Here is a 17,115-nt window from a genome sequence, read left to right as displayed (position 1 = left end):
AGGTTGCTTAAAGCCGGCCGATAGGCGAAAGAGAATAAACTAGTTCTCATTCAATCATGGCGGGGTAGCAAATCAAAATGAAAAACTCACATTGGGTTTAGGGATAATCAGGCTCGAACTGATGACTTCCACCACGTCAAGGTGACACTCTACCGCTGAGTTATATCCCTTCCCTGCCCCCATCGAGAAATAGAACTGACTAATCCTAAGACAAAGGGTCGAGAAACCAATTCCAGGTGCATATTCCATTCGTGCATCTGCAGTTTCCTTTTCTTTCTAGTTGCTCTGTTCCAAAGCAGTCCTGACTATGATGTAGTATAGGGAATTCTAATAAAACAAAAAAAGGATAAAGCGCCATAGTGAGAAAGATAATAGCTTATAGTGCACTGGGAAAGAGAATGAAAGATTGATCTCTATTGTAAGCAAGACCCTAATCTAAAGCCAGAATCAAAGGCAATGCCACGGGGAAGTGAAAGGTGGCATGAAAGTAGAATCAGATCTCCGAAGCAGACTGGCTTGAATTCATGTCATGCTTGAAGACTGCTTGAAAGCTAATCCTGCCTTCCTTTTGCTCTCCGTTTCTAAGTTGATAGCCTTCGCCGTAGCTTCATCGATGTTACCTACCAAATAAAAGGCCTGTTCGGGAAGACCATCTAATTCTCCGGAAAGGATTAATTGAAAGCCTCTAATTGTTTCTGCTAAACCAACATATTTTCCCGGAGAACCCGTAAAGACTTCTGCTACGAAAAACGGTTGTGATAAGACAGTATCAAGTCATGTTTCATACTTCCTTCTAATGTTCAACACTAGCAAAAGCACAAATTGTTTCTTCATTTTCTGGTCATAATGTAACAGAATCTTTAAAATAAAGTAAAATCATGCTACTTTTACATAACCTTTTACATTATCATTCGCTGTGGATAATAACACAATGGTAGTATTGATGCAAAAACAAACCTTTCAATAAAATAAATGCACTACCAAACTTGGAGCTACAGGAAGTTTTGCATTACAACATTCTATTTCTATGAATTGTAAACTACCCATGGCAACAACGTAACCTGAGAATTTAAATCCTCTTTTAGCCCTATAACAAACTACTTGAATTCAAACCATATAAAGCCACTTCAGATATGTTGTTAGGATCTAGTTCACAGTAATTTTTATCATACATTGAGGGCATAATTTGCATAAAGGCACTGTCATCTTTAAACAAGTTCAATGTTTAGTTTTGTTAACGCAATCTTGACATGTGAAATGATTAAAATGTTATTCAATTCACATCAAGAGGTTCCAAAAGGTTAAGCATTCAAGCACATCATTCAAGATAAACAGATCGCATATTTTCGGACAGTCGTATAAATTAAATCATTTAAATTCAATTATTAATCAAATCATGTGATACAACTTGAGATCAAACTATGAAAAAAAGAAATCTAGTTTTTCGCAAGAAGATGTCAATAAAGCAGGGTACCTGGTGGGGAGTTGAAAGGCACATAATAGACAAAAGCTTATGAAAGCTGATCTCATGGTAGAAAGAAGCTCTAACCAGGCTGTAGATGAGCTTTTCCACACCGCATCACCTATGGTTGTTCAACAGGATAAATCCAGGCTACATAACCTTTAAAATATCATCAATTTCAAAAACACATACATGCTTCTTTAATAGAAACAATAGTTTCCTCCATCCATTCTTTTGAGGTGAAGCCAACCACTTCCAAAATTGAACATTGATAAGGATTCTATGTGAACTTTTAACCTCCACTATCCCATCTGAATGTCTTGGGAAGTTTAGGCGCGCTTCAAATATCAAACTGGAATCAACTGAATTAATAACAAGATATTGCAAGCATAACAATATGAGTATGTTTGTTTGTTTGCAAAAAAATATTAAAATTTAGAAGAATGACTAATTGATCCACGCATAAAGGGTACATGACTGCTGAGTTCATGCAAGGAAGCAAAGAGTGTGAAAAGAGTACTTACCTAATCCTGTTCTTCAGTTGTGTACAGTCATGATGTGCAACATATTTCTCCACTTAATATGCAATCGATACAATGTACTGGAGCATTTACAGAATTAGAAAATAGCATAAAAATAGTCTTCTTGGTCATCTATTGAACTATTTTAAGTTGTTGATTATATCCAGCTTTGGTACGCGTATACAAACACATTGGCAGAGAAAGATGCATGGAGTGTAGCAAAGGGAAGTGAGGTAAATCTTCTCGTTGGGAACCCTAAATACGCGGTGGGCCCATATCTCAAATATAAATTCAATATTTCACTGGTCTGATGTCCTTAAGATGCTTATATCAAAATATCCATTATACCCTTACTCAGACAAGTAAGCAGAGATATATCTCCTAATTTTTGTTTTTAAGGAATTAAATGTTAGGTGCTGAAAATTACTTACCAATATGTAACTAGCATTAGGTGTAGCAGCCGAAAAGGAGATAACAACCCACATAGCATGGATAGCAATAGAATATTACAACTAGGGCTACATGCTAAGATAACGTTTGATGACTGCATCAAATGTTTCCATTCAAGCGGATTTTTGTGAGCGTCAACTGATAAAAGTAATAATCTCATATTGTTATTGTTAGATACAATCATAGCATCTTCTCTAATTCAATATAAAGAACTTATTCAAGAACAAATTGTATACTTTAGAACAAGATTTACAGATTTCTACCAAATTGTGCCATTTTCACTTGTGAAATAACGAAGTTAGCAACAAACAGAAACCTAAGATCGACAGTCTACCGAAACTGAAACACTTATTGCCTTTCAATGTATCAATAAAACCAACTGGCACGACACTAAATACAATGGTAGTATTGATGCAAAAACAAACCTTTCAATAAAATAAATGCACTACCAAACTTTGAGCTACAGGAAGTTTTGCATAACTTACAACATTCTATTTCATTGAATTGAAAACTACTCATGGCAACAACGTAAACCTGACAAATTTAAATCCTCTTTTAGCCCTATAACAAACTACTTGAATTCAAACCATATAAAGCCACTTCAGATATGTTGTTAGGATCTAGTTTACAGTAATTTTTATCATACATTGAGGGCACAATTTGCATAAAGGCACTGTCATCTTTAAACAAGTTCAATGTTTAGTTTTGTTAACGCAATCTTAACACGTGAAATGATTAAAATGTTATTCAATTCACATCAAAAGGTTCCAAAAGGTTAAGCATTCAAGCACATCATTCAAGATAAACAGATCGCATATTTTCGGACAGTCGTATAAATTAAATCATTTAAATTCCATTATTAATCAAATCATGTGATACAACTTGAGATCAAACTATGAAAAAAAGAAATCTAGTTTTTCGCAAGATGTCAATAAAGCAGGGTACCTGGTGGGGAGTTGAAAGGCACATAATAGACAAAAGCTTATGAAAGCTGATCTCATGGTAGAAAGAAGCTCTAACCAGGCTGTAGATGAGCTTTTCCACACCGCATCACCTATGGTTCAACAGGATAAATCCAGGCTACATAACCTTTAAAATATCATCAATTTCAAAAACACATACATGCTTCTTTAATAGAAACAATAGTTTCCTCCATCCATTCTTTTGAGGTGAAGCCAACCACTTCCAAAATTGAACCTTGATAAGGATTCTATGTGAACTTTTAACCTCCACTATCCCATCTGAATGTCTTGGGAAGTTTAGGCGCGCTTCAAATATCAAACTGGAATCAACTGAATTAATAACAAGATATTGCAAGCATAACAATATAAGTATGTTTGTTGTTTGCAAAAAAATATTAAAATTTAGAAGAATGACTAATTGATCCACGCATAAAGGGTACATGACTGCTGAGTTCATGCAAGGAAGCAAAGAGTGTGAAAAGAGTACTTACCTAATCCTGTTCTTCAGTTGTGTACAGTCATGATGTGCAACATATTTCTCCACTTAATATGCAATCGATACAATGTACTGGAGCATTTACAGAATTAGAAAATAGCATAAAAATAGTCTTCTTGGTCATCTATTGAACTATTTTAAGTTGTTGATTATATCCAGCTTTGGTACGCGTATACAAACACATTGGCAGAGAAAGATGCATGGAGTGTAGCAAAGGGAAGTGAGGTAAATCTTCTCGTTGGGAACCCTAAATACGCGGTGGGCCCATATCTCAAATATAAATTCAATATTTCACTGGTCTGATGTCCTTAAGATGCTTATATCAAAAAATCCATTATACCCTTACTCAGACAAGTAAGCAGAGATATATCTCCTAATTTTTGTTTTTAAGGAATTAAATGTTAGGTGCTGAAAATTACTTACCAATATGTAACTAGCATTAGGTGTAGCAGCCGAAAAGGAGATAACAACCCACATAGCATGGATAGCAATAGAATATTACAACTAGGGCTACATGCTAAGATAACGTTTGATGACTGCATCAAATGTTTCCATTCAAGCGGATTTTTGTGAGCGTCAACTGATAAAAGTAATAATCTCATATTGTTATTGTTAGATACAATCATAGCATCTTCTCTAATTCAATATAAAGAACTTATTCAAGAACAAATTGTATACTTTAGAACAAGATTTACAGATTTCTACCAAATTGTGCCATTTTCACTTGTGAAATAACGAAGTTAGCAACAAACAGAAACCTAAGATCGACAGTCTACCGAAACTGAAACACTTATTGCCTTTCAATGTATCAATAAAACCAACTGGCACGACACTAAATACAATGGTAGTATTGATGCAAAAACAAACCTTTCAATAAAATAAATGCACTACCAAACTTTGAGCTACAGGAAGTTTTGCATAACTTACAACATTCTATTTCAATGAATTGAAAACTACTCATGGCAACAACGTAAACCTGACAAATTTAAATCCTCTTTTAGCCCTATAACAAACTACTTGAATTCAAACCATATAAAGCCACTTCAGATATGTTGTTAGGATCTAGTTTACAGTAATTTTTATCATACATTGAGGGCACAATTTGCATAAAGGCACTGTCATCTTTAAACAAGTTCAATGTTTAGTTTTGTTAACGCAATCTTAACACGTGAAATGATTAAAATGTTATTCAATTCACATCAAAAGGTTCCAAAAGGTTAAGCATTCAAGCACATCATTCAAGATAAACAGATCGCATATTTTCGGACAGTCGTATAAATTAAATCATTTAAATTCAATTATTAATCAAATCATGTGATACAACTTGAGATCAAACTATGAAAAAAAGAAATCTAGTTTTTCGCAAGATGTCAATAAAGCAGGGTACCTGGTGGGGAGTTGAAAGGCACATAATAGACAAAAGCTTATGAAAGCTGATCTCATGGTAGAAAGAAGCTCTAACCAGGCTGTAGATGAGCTTTTCCACACCGCATCACCTATGGTTGTTCAACAGGATAAATCCAGGCTAAATAACCTTTAAATATCATCAATTTCAAAAACACATACATGCTTCTTTAATAGAAACAATAGTTTCCTCCATCCATTCTTTTGAGGTGAAGCCAACCACTTCTAAAATTGAACCTTGATAAGGATTCTATGTGAACTTTTAAACCTCCATTATCCCATCTGAATGTCTTGGGAAGTTTAGGCGCGCTTCAAATATCAAACTGGAGTCAACTGAATTAATAACAAGATATTGCAAGCATAACAATATGAGTACGTTTGTTTGTTAAAAAATATTAAAATTTACAAGAATGACTAATTGATCCACGCATAAAGGGTGCATGACTGTGTTGAGTTCATGCAAGGAAGCAAAGAGTGTGAAAAGAGTACTTACCTCATCCTGTTCTTCAGTTGTGTGCAGTCATGATATGCAACATATTTCTCCTCTTAATATGCAGTCGATACAATGTACTGGAACACTAACAGAATTAGAAATAGCATAAAAATAGTCTTCTTGGTTATCTATTGAACTATTTTAAGTTGTCCTTGGTACGCGTATACGAACACATTGGCACAGAAAGATGCATGGAATGTAGCAAAGTGAAGTGAGGTAAATCTTCTCGTTGCGAACCCTAAATACGCGGTGGGCCCATATCTTAAATATAAATTCAATATTTCACTTGTCTGATGTCCTTAAGATGCTTATATCAAAATATCCATTGTACCCTTACTCAGACAAGTAAGCAGAGATATATCTCCTAATTTATGTTTTAAGGAATTAAATGTTAGGAGCTGAAAATTACTTGCAAAATATATGTAACTACCATTAGGTGTAGCAGCCGAAAAGGAGATAACAACCCACGTAGCATGGATAGCAGTAGGATATTAGAACTAGGGCTACATGATAAGATAACGTTTGATGACTTCCATGCAAGCGGATTTTTGTGAACGTCAATTGATAAAGTAATAATCTCATATTGTTGTTGTTAGATACAATCATAGCATCTTGTCTAATTCGATATAAAGAACTTATTCAAGAACAAATTGTATTATACTTTAGAACAAGATTTACAGATTTCTACCAAACTGAGCCATTTTCACTTGTGAAATAACGAAGTTAGCAACAAACAGAAATCTAAGCTCGATGGTTACCGAAACTGAAACACTTATTGCCTTTCAATGTATCAACAAAACCAACCGGAACGACACTAAATACAGCAAGTCAGATATAATTTCCCCATTTGTAAAGTCAAAAGAATACAAATTTGCGAAATACTAAAAAGCAATGTAGAATCAAATGATGCAATTATCATCCAGACTAAAACACTACACGAAACAGCAACTCAGAAAGGAAACAAAGTCATTAACCAAAAGACCCGAAATAGTTGGTTTTTTATACCATTGACTGTAGCAGAATTAAGACATGTACAAACGCTCAGTCAGCAAATGGTTCATTCATTCTTGTTCAACAGATCTTCAGGTCGTCATTTAGCCGACTGCTAAGTTGACCCATCATCTCAATCCCTAGCCCTAGCCCTAACCACGGCGGCTTATTATTCTCCTCCTCTTTCGAATCCTCAACCGAAGTGGTCCCACTGGTGGTTTCGGTTTTGCCTGAGGACGACACGTGCCCCTGCTTCATGGACTCCAATGTGCCTTCAACGCCTCCTCCTCGAGATCACTTGCCAGTGCCACCTGCCCCTGTTTCCTCACCGCGGGATCATACACCGATCCGCGCCACCGCTTCTTCCAATGCACGGGCGCATCGTCGGATTTGATACAAGGATTGGTTCGGTTGCATTGATCGGATTTCCGGGTCTCAAACTCGTGCTTCTTGGCCGTATAGGCCTCGGAGGCCTCCTCAGCCGTATTAAAGGTTCCCAGCCATATCCGCTTCCTCGTAAACGGGTCGCGGATCTCCGAGGCCCATTTCCCCCACTTGCGCAGCCGTACGCCCGTCAGTTTCTTCCTCTCCTTGTGGTCGACCAGCTCCTTGGGTTCGGATTTGGCGCCAATCAGAATCTCGCAGACAATTCGGCGAGTGGCCGATCGATCGGCGGCGTCTTCCTCGTCGGAGGAGGAGTCGGTGGCTTCGGGATCGGAGCAGAAGACTCGGATTTTGCGGAGGTTTTTGCCGGTGATGGTGGATTGGTCGTTGCTGTTGAGTGAATCTCTGAAACGCTTGGTTACACGGAGATCAGTTGCCATGGAAGAAGAAGTTGAATTAGGTTTTTGATGAGCTGCCAGCAGATGAAGATGGATGGGTATAATATATATAAATATATATAAAATAAGGTAAGGGTTTCCAAGTATTAAACTATTTTGACAGCACGAATATTCTTCGTTGGCATTAGCTAGCGAACCAACCCGAACTTAATGGGCTTCGGTTCAATCACCCAACTTAATGGGCTTAATGTTGGTCTCTTTGACTCTGACTTTGACCTTAACCTTAACCTTAATGGGCTTAATTTTTATTAAAACAATGTGGTTCGGATCGTTTATTTTTGTTAAAAAAATGTGGTTCAGTTTATTTATTTTGTTAAAAAATTTAATTTTAATTTCAAAATGATTTTTTACCACATAATCTGTCCCCCGTCATTATTTTTGTCATATCATTGTGCATGTCAGCATTCAAGTCATAAAAAACTATCAAAATCTAACCTTGTTAGTGAAAAGCTCGTTAATGGCTAATAAATCGAAACTTAGGATTGTTTTAATACACTTTTAAAGTTTGATTTTGCTGACCAATTGGATGTTTGAAACTTTAAATTATTAAAATCTATTATCCCTTGAAAAAATTCCTTTTTTAACCTTGTTTTAACTTTATGTTAATTGATTGGGTTGGGTTAAATCATATTATGTTAAAATTATAACTGGATCGGGTTTAATGGCAAAATTAAAATTTAAATGACTATTAATATATTATTCGGGTTACCGTTTGAATGGAATTCAAATTTCATAAAATTTAGAGTTGAATTTGTTATGAAAAAGAAATCATGTAACGAAGTGGATTCTTATTTGTACAATTGGTACTTCGAACTTAGAACGAGCATGAAGAAATTAACGATACTTCTTTATCTTTTGAGTTGTTCTGCCGGATCGGTCACTCAAGATCTTTGGTCTCTACCCGGACCCGATGAAAAAAATGGGATCACTCCTTATGGACTCGTTGAGAATGATTCTGGTCTAGTTCGTGGCCTATTAGAAGTGGAAGGCGCTCTGGTGGGATCCTCACGGACATGCAGTCAGTTTGATAAGGATCGAGTGACATTGCTTCTTCGACCCGAACCAAAGAATCCCTTAGATATGATTCAAAAGGACTTGTTCTATCCTTGATCAGAGATTTCTCTATGAAAAAGATGAATCGGAGTTTGAAGAGGGGGAAGGAGAAGGAGCCCTCGACCGGCAACATATAGAGGAGGATTTATTTAATCACATAGTTTGGGCTCCTAGAATATGGCGCCCTTGGGGCTTTCTATTTGATTGTATCGAAAGGCCCAATGAATTGGGATTTCCCTATTGGTCCAGGTCATTTCGGGGCAAGCATTAATTTGATTTATTTTCTGGTTTATTACGTTTTAAATCCAATAATGAAAATCCCTCTCAGTCTGAGAAAAAAATTTCAAATTTAATATAACACATCTAATCTAACTACTGTGCTAAAGCAAAACATAGTTTATATATGGCATTTAACTAAGCTATTCACATAAGATTCCACCGCAACAATTTCTAAAATTATAATTTACACCAAAATTATAGTTTCCACTTTTACAATTTCCACATGATAAAATGAAAATATATTGTTGGTGGAAATCAAACTCACTACCTTGCTTTTAAAATGTTTGTGAATTACCAACTCAACTAGGATGAATTGATGTTAACCTTATATTTTTCTTAATTGGTATATATTCATAACTAGCTTCAGAGCCCGTGTCACACACGGGATGATCCAAATTATAAAATTACAAGTAAACAAATAATTGCATAACGTATATGAAAAGATGTATTACATTTATGCTTGTATCTATACTATGTGTACATAAATTAATTTTATTTCTATCACAAAATGATTTTTTTTAAATGAACTTAATAAAAAAATGCACGCGCAGGAATGTACCCGAGAACCCTCTTTCTATTGAAAAATTCATTGTCAGTGTCATATAGGATAAATTAAGACACTTGATTTTAAAAGTTTTATAAATGCTAATACATAAAGTACATGCGTAAAAAGGGGTAAACTTGTATTTTAAACACAATTCACTTAACTTACAAGTTTTTCCCCTCATCTTTAACCATATTATGTTTTTAATTTTAATCTTAAACTAATTTCCCACCACGATTTTTAAACGACCATAATTTTTTTGTACGCTAATATTTTTGTAAAAAAAAAAGTGCAATAAAATCAAGCAGTATATTATCTTTAATTTGAGTATGATATTGTTATAGTTTTTTTAATTTATAAAAAATTAATAAGTTACGTAGGGGTACTCGGTGTCGTTTTTTGATGGTTTATAAGTTAAACTTGTGAGCCCAACCATTAGTATCGGTTTTTCGTCGTCCAAACCAAAATTGAATCATTGAAAATTGTAACCAAATCGTTACCAACTCTCTTATAAAAACAAAATTGGAAAAATGATAATTAAATAGTAAAGATTAATGGAATACCTAGGATGCGAAATTATAACAAAAACAAAGATTATAAAAAATCATATTTGAATTAGGTTAATTTAAAGTTGTAATAGTCATATTTACTTGTATTAAAAAAGACTTTGTTTATATCTTAACTATATCTAGTATATACAACAAAACTTGCCAACTACTAAATAATAAAAGAGATTAAAATGCATACAACATTTAAGTTTGGTCTGTGTTCATATGGCCGGTTTTCAGCATAATCTACGAACCAAACCTTTAGCTACGGTGTGAAAATTTTGAAACCAACCAACCGAGTGAAAGTAAAAAAAAAAAACGACAGTGAAACCAAACTGATGGCTGGTTTAAAAGGTTTAAAGGCTTTAAAACGAACCATGAACACTCTTAATTGTTATGTGATTCGCAGGGTTTGCGTTCGGACACCCGTCTAGTATATACTAATATATATATATATATATATATATATATATATATATATATATATAATTGAAAGAATTCTAGTTATTTACAAATTTTGGGAATAATATTTCGCATACAATAGTAGTTCTAACCAATTAACCTAAATACAGAATAAGTGTTACCTTTATTTTTATATTAATCAATTTACCACCGATCGAAGGAATGAAAACATTAAATTGTAACGACGGATGTTCTTTAAGAAATATGTTTTTCTGAGCTATACCATGAAAAAGATTATGATAAGTTTAAGGGAGCTCCTCGAATTTGTCATAATGACAACATAAAAAATAACATGTTAACTCATTCAATTTTGTGAATATTTTGCTTCATTTGAGCATAATTTTGCATGACATGCTTCTCATACAATGTTCTGATCACCATGTAATATCCATGTTTTTAAGAATATTATAAAAAGAGAAGTTCTTATTTATTTATTGTGTGTAGTGATTTATTTCGGATAAATAATCATGGGATGGAGTGTTAAGCTTAGATTCTGGACTTGAGAATGGTTACGGGCCTAAGGTTCATGAGCTTGGGAGTATTTAAGCTCCTACTCTACCTAAGGGCTCCAAGCATCCTCATTCATCCATTTTCAACATCCAGACACATACTCTCTCTGTACACACACAAACACACCCTCTCCTTCCATATTTCATCCAATGTCTAAGGTGTAGCAAGTTAATTCTTACCTAAGCAACAAGAAAACCCGTCTAGATTTGCAAGTAGTTCAAGATCCAAAACCAAGCCAAATCTTTAAAGGTATGTTGTAGATTAAAAATTAGGTTTTTGTGTTAGATTGTGTAAGATTCAAAGATTTAGATGAATCGAGTCTTGCTTAAAAAGAAAAGTGTGAACTTTAAAGTAAGAAAGTTACTCGGGTTTAGTCGGTTTGAACAAGTGTTGTTCGGGTCGTACCGAGGAAGGAAATGAAGTTGTTATAGCCCGAAACTTGTCCTAACGATAAACCGGGCGTAACATGAAGCAAGAAGTGGCAAAATAGGACCTAAATCGAGCCGAGCTGGAACCAATCGAGCCGAATGGAACATTCGACTCGAATGGGAGATTATATCGAATGGCAGATTCGACTCGAATGGCAGATTTGACTCGAATGGTTTGAGTCGGGCATTTTCAAGCCAACCCCCCCCCCCCCCCCAGTTTGTTAAGGGTTTCGTTAACTTGTAAGTTCGGGGTAGTAGAACGAGGTAATTGATACTTGTAATTTGTTAAACAGTTAGATGTGCCCAATTGAAGAGAGGTATCACTATCAACTCTGAAAGAAACCGACTTCAGGTAAGTTCTAGCCCCTTTGTGACGTTTTATCGGGGATGTGTGCATACTCCTATGTGATAGCTAATACACTTATCCTAAGTGATAAGTGTATGATATGTGTGTGATTATGTATTGAATGTTATTGTTATAGAATGTTGTATGAATGTGCGTATATATATTTATATATGCGATTAAAAGATATGTAAAGTATGCACGTATGATATCAAACATATGAAATGAATGTATGGACGATTGACGGGACATGTATGGTTATATGGTTATGCGAAACAAAGGGACCAGACCCTAATAATATCTAAGACCGGGGCAGGAGGGACCAGACCCTAATAATATCTAAGACAGAAGGGGCCCGACCCTAATGATATCTGAGACAGAAGGGACAAGACCCTAATAATATCTGAGATAAAGGGACCATACCCTAATAATATCTGAGACAGTAGAAGTAGAATAGTTTACTGTATACCATAGGGAATTATGAAAGAAAATATGTAAGTACGCATGTATGTACGTAAAGTATGTATGAATGAGTAATAGTAAGTAAAGTATGAAATACGTATCTTCGGACGCGTATAAGTATGAACGTGAAAGTATTGTATGTTAATTGATTAACTAGAACTCACTAGTGTAGCTGACTTTTAGTATGCACGCAGATGAATAGAATGAGGCAGCTTGCTTAGAGCGAGACATGTTGCAAATGAATGAAGACTGGCATCGAAGAGAAGAAGAATCACATGCTATTTATGTTAAAAGTTAAAGACTTATGTTATTTTTCTTAAAGTAAAGTACTTATGTTTTGTAAGAATGATTGATTTTATATTCCATGTATGGTTTTAATTAACTCTGATTATTGAACTATGTGAATGAGTAAATCCAACACGAAGAATGTAGGGTTCCCGGGACCGGGGCCTTACAGGTTGGTATCAAAGCATAAGTTCGAGAGAATAAGCATCCTACATGCTTAGACTCGAGCAGAGAAATTGTAACATTTCGGATTTTTCAAACCCCGTATTCTTTTACGTTTAACCCAAACGAAACATTTTTTGTTCTTTAATATTAATCAAAATCAAATATTTATAAGTAAATAAGTTTCTAACATTCATTTTATACCCTTTAAATTCTTAAAGTTATTTATTCTTTGTTTAAACTTTAAAGTAGTCAAAAATTGGACATTATAGGAAGTATAGGGACTACACTTGTAAAAAATGAAAACTTTCCCTTGGACACCCAGGGCGCCGGGTGACGGTTAAGGACCCCCTTGGCCGCGCAACGCGGTGGTACCCCTGCACAGATCCTTAGTTCTATATCGTTTCCTATTTCGTTTTTGGCCCGAAATCACTTATTTTAGGACATAATCAAGTGAATTAAGCTCCAAGAAAACTAATACAATTAAAATACATATCCATATACATTACCCCTTGATCAAGCACGAAATTAACTGCATATAATATTGATTCGTCATTAAATGCTTATTCGATTTCTTAAACGAGTAAGTTACCATATTTAGTTCGATTTTGTGAATCCTATATAAACATATCATTATTCCCTTGCCACAAATCATCCCTAAACCCTAATACAGTATTCTCAGCCATCACCTACCTCTGATCATAATCAAATCCTTCGGTTTTCTCATTATTGTTGAAGATACACGCTTAATCGGTTGACTTTGCTTATGCATGGACCTTTGACTCATCGTATCTGTTGATTCTTTCACTTTCTGGGTAAGTTGTAAACATAGGAATTATTCATACATATTCCCTAGTCAATAAGCTTCAATCAATTTCGGTGGTTGAAGGGCGTTGACTGGTCAATTCGTTTAAAACTCATTAAAGGGCAAACCAGTCAATGAGTTTGACTTTACGTTTTCTCATATTTCTAATCGGATTCAACGTTCGGTCCAAAAGACTTTTATTCTCGTAATGAAATTTTAAGGCTACTAACCAAAACCCGACTTCCGACTCGCTGTTCGGATTTTGGTCAGTACCAGCTCGCTTAAATCTTAAATACAACATTATCGGAGTTCTAGACGTCCGTTTGGATTGATTCCAGCGGCATTAAGTTGGTTTTTATTTATATTATCACATCTCAAAATCTTAGATTCTGAATTGTTATATCGTTTGACATGTAGTGGACGACTCGTTTATTCGTTAGCTCGTTTAATCGCATTTACTAATCGTTTGACATTAATCTAAGGTGAGTTTTATCATTCCCCTATTTTTCTCAGTTTTCTAAAATGTTTTGGGGACATATGCATATATCATACTATATATATATATATATATATATATATATATATATATATATATATATATATATCAAAAACAACAAACGTGTAATTGTGTGTGATAATCAAATATACTTGTTATGTGCTTACTTGTTTATGTGCATTCGTTTGACATATCCCCTTGTGGAGGGTTCTCATTGACCAAATCCCGATTCGCTTGGCAACGATCTTATTGTTATTATTTGCTCATGGTTTATTTATCGGCGCCCGATTCGCTTGGAAATGGTTTAATCGACAACTTATTTGCTCATGGTTTGATTTCATTACCGCATTTATTACGTTTTGCTTATTTCTTTTATTTATTATATTAACATTATTTTATTGCAAAACTGGTGATAAACTCACTCAACATGTGTTGTTGACAAACTCTGTTTTCTACGCATATGCAGATTGCTTGAATTGAAGTTTGGATTTTAGTCAAGACCTTAGGGTTTTAATAAAATAATTAAACAGATATTGTCACAATTATATTATGATAGTATCTTCGAGCTGTGAGCAATCAGATCACGCCCTGGCATTTCTGCCTTAGGTTGGGGTGTGACAGAGAATGGGACCAAGTGAAAGAAAGAAGGAAGATGCCAGTCCAAGAATTCCATGTATCACTCAAGCAAGCTTAATACACGATCTACTTCTCGTATAATGTAGGGATAAGTAAGAAAGTTACATGAATTGTTTGAGATAGAATTGCTTGTTTATATTTGAAACACTTGATTGTTTAACTATTATAAGTATAACCGAGCACAAGTACACTCACTAAAGGAAATGTACAGAACACGGAGAGTAACGTGAGCAGCTAATCCCAGCAGGCCACTGTTATTACCTGCAGCCTTACTATCCTTGTACTAAATAGTTTCTAAAGTGACGTTGTTTGTGTTTTTCCTTTAGAATTTGAATGGCTGGTGCTAAGAAGACGGTTGGACAAGGAGGGCGCATGGGACGCCGGGGTAGGCCACGTATTCACCGAGTACCCTTTGAAGAACAGATTACTGAGGCTAGTGAAGAAAAAAGCATGACTGTGAGGGAGGAAGGGTACTAACCCGACCCTCCTGTTCAAGATGCTATTACAGAGGCAGTTGCTGCTTTAGTAAAGAATCCCCAACAAGACAAGTCTACTGAAAGCCGCACAAGAACCATTGTGAAGACCGGGAGAAGTAGTAAGAAAGATGATGAGACCGAGAAAGAGGGGCCAAGTGAGGTTCGTTCTGTGAAAGTCGACGATGGAAAGAGAGGCCGAGGTGGGTGCAGCTACATGACCTTCAAAAGTGGTGACCCACCTAAGCTGACTAGTGTGGGTGACGCAATCGCTACTCTCCAATGGGTAACCGCTATGGATAAGGTTATCCGAATTAGCGGGTGTCAACCCGACCAAGTGGTAGGCTTCGCTACTCAGTCATTTGGAGAAGAAGCTATGTTCTGGTGGGAAACTGTTGAGTAGAGAAAGACTGTTGCTGAGGTTAAGGCTATGAAATGGGAAGATTTAAAGGAGATGGCCATGAAGAGGTTCTTTGGTGATGCTGAAGTTAAGAGGGCAGATATGAGGTTTTTAAACTTGAAGGCGGGGAAGATGACACACCACGAGTATACTACTGAGTTTAATCGTATGTCAAGACTTGTGCCTGAGATGGTGAATACTGAAGCTAAGAGGATCAAGTGTTATGTAAGAGGACTTCCACAAAATGTCCCGCACACTGGTCAGGACAAGTAGACCCGCTACTTTTGATTCCGCGGTTAAACTTGCGGAATTGGTCTACGATGACTTGGCGGTGAACGAGGTTGTGGTGGAAGAGAAGAAAGAGAAGAAGTGGGATGCTCATGGAAAAAGGCACGACACTCAGCTGTGGAACCCTAAAGACAAGAAACGTAATGTGTGGGAAAATAAGCCGTGTCAGACGTGTGGGAAAATGCATAGTGAAGTGTAGGATGGGAATGACTGTCATAAGTGTGGTAAAGTTCATGGTGGTGAGTGTAGGATGGGAATGAATGCGTGCTACCGGTGTGGGAAAGTGGGGCATTATGCTCCGGATTGTACAGCTAAACCCGCATGTTACAGGTGTGGGAAGACGGTCATTTTGCGAGAGAGTGTTCTGAGTGTAAAGCCGGAGGAAATGGGAAAAAGGATGCTGAAAAATCGAGGCCAAAGACATAGCCTACATGTTAACCCAAGAACACGCCAAGCAAATCCCTTATGTCGTGTGATATAAGGCTAAATATATATAAATCCCTTGTATATTATAATTAATATTTTATTAGCTTTTGTTCGGTTTTTATTAGAATTTATATATTACTAGCATATTTGAATAATGTAGGTTCCGAGACTTGTTCATGGTTAAAAAGGGTGAAAAAAGAGCTAAAACAAGCAAAACCGGTGAACCGGAGCATCAGAATTGAACCGGACCAGTCAACAATCCTAGCCCGCGGGCGCCGCGCGATCGGGAGGCAAAATGCCGCCACGCAGTGCTTCGGGGACCCCGTTTCTCGAATTTTCTTCGGATTTATCAGTTTTGGGCCCAGGAAACATATAAAAACACCCCTAAACTTAATCCTGAGCATACCCTGCAAACCAGAGCCGAATTTGGAGTTTCTTGGAGCTTAGGATTGCAATATTTAGCGGGTTTGAAGGCAAGGAATCAGCCGGTGAAGTGCCAATCGATCAAGAACGAAGACTACGGGTTTTATCGCCTTTAATTTTCCGTTCTTATTTATTTTCACCATGATTTCATTTATCATTGTTTTGTTTGATTTTATGATGTTAGGCTAAACATTATAGACCGCCTAGGCTTATGATGAACCTCTGTTAATGTTTGATTTTGACTTGGGTCTTATTTATCATTATGGTTTTATAAACTAGTAAAAGGTTTAATTATATTGAGTTGATGTGTATGTGTGCTTGAGGTTGTTTAATTAAGTTTTATTATTTTCCATTGCATAATCTTAATAAACCTAATTAATCTTAAAATTTGTGGGTTCTCATCCTAAGGGGGGACAGTGAAGCTGAAATTCAATAAGGTATAGAGAGTATTACCATAAGCTGATTACCCTGA

At 36.0% G+C, this 17,115-nt stretch overlaps 1 protein-coding gene and 3 pseudogenes across 1 annotated transcript; 3 read left to right on the top strand and 1 right to left on the bottom strand.

Moving 5' to 3' along the window:
* Nucleotides 1-1,492: 1,492 nt before the first annotated feature.
* On the top strand, nucleotides 1,493-2,564 carry LOC143618550 (tetraketide alpha-pyrone reductase 2-like; annotated as a pseudogene).
* Nucleotides 2,565-2,950: 386 nt separating this feature from the next.
* LOC143618549 (tetraketide alpha-pyrone reductase 2-like) lies at nucleotides 2,951-4,464 on the top strand (annotated as a pseudogene).
* A 386-nt stretch (nucleotides 4,465-4,850) lies between these two features.
* LOC143618548 (tetraketide alpha-pyrone reductase 2-like) lies at nucleotides 4,851-6,342 on the top strand (annotated as a pseudogene).
* Nucleotides 6,343-7,032: 690 nt separating this feature from the next.
* Nucleotides 7,033-7,639, bottom strand: LOC143618547 (ethylene-responsive transcription factor ERF118-like). Its single transcript, XM_077090726.1, has one exon. It carries the CDS (start codon nucleotides 7,600-7,602, stop codon nucleotides 7,033-7,035), a length of 570 nt encoding a protein of 189 aa, XP_076946841.1. The 5' UTR covers nucleotides 7,603-7,639.
* Between the last annotated feature and the right edge of the window lie 9,476 nt (nucleotides 7,640-17,115).

Source organism: Bidens hawaiensis, unplaced genomic scaffold (assembly GCF_021521415.1).
Source record: "Bidens hawaiensis isolate Kalapana, Puna unplaced genomic scaffold, B.hawaiensis_p1.1 tig00086911_1, whole genome shotgun sequence".
NCBI lineage: Eukaryota > Viridiplantae > Streptophyta > Magnoliopsida > Asterales > Asteraceae > Bidens > Bidens hawaiensis.
The sequence above is the reverse complement of the archived record's forward strand: the minus strand, read 5'-3'. Positions and strand labels throughout refer to the sequence as shown.

Bases quoted from the DNA above. Each gene is read 5' to 3' on its own strand.
- LOC143618547 (XM_077090726.1), bottom strand. From the start codon at position 7,602: ATGGCAACTGATCTCCGTGTAACCAAGCGTTTCAGAGATTCACTCAAC.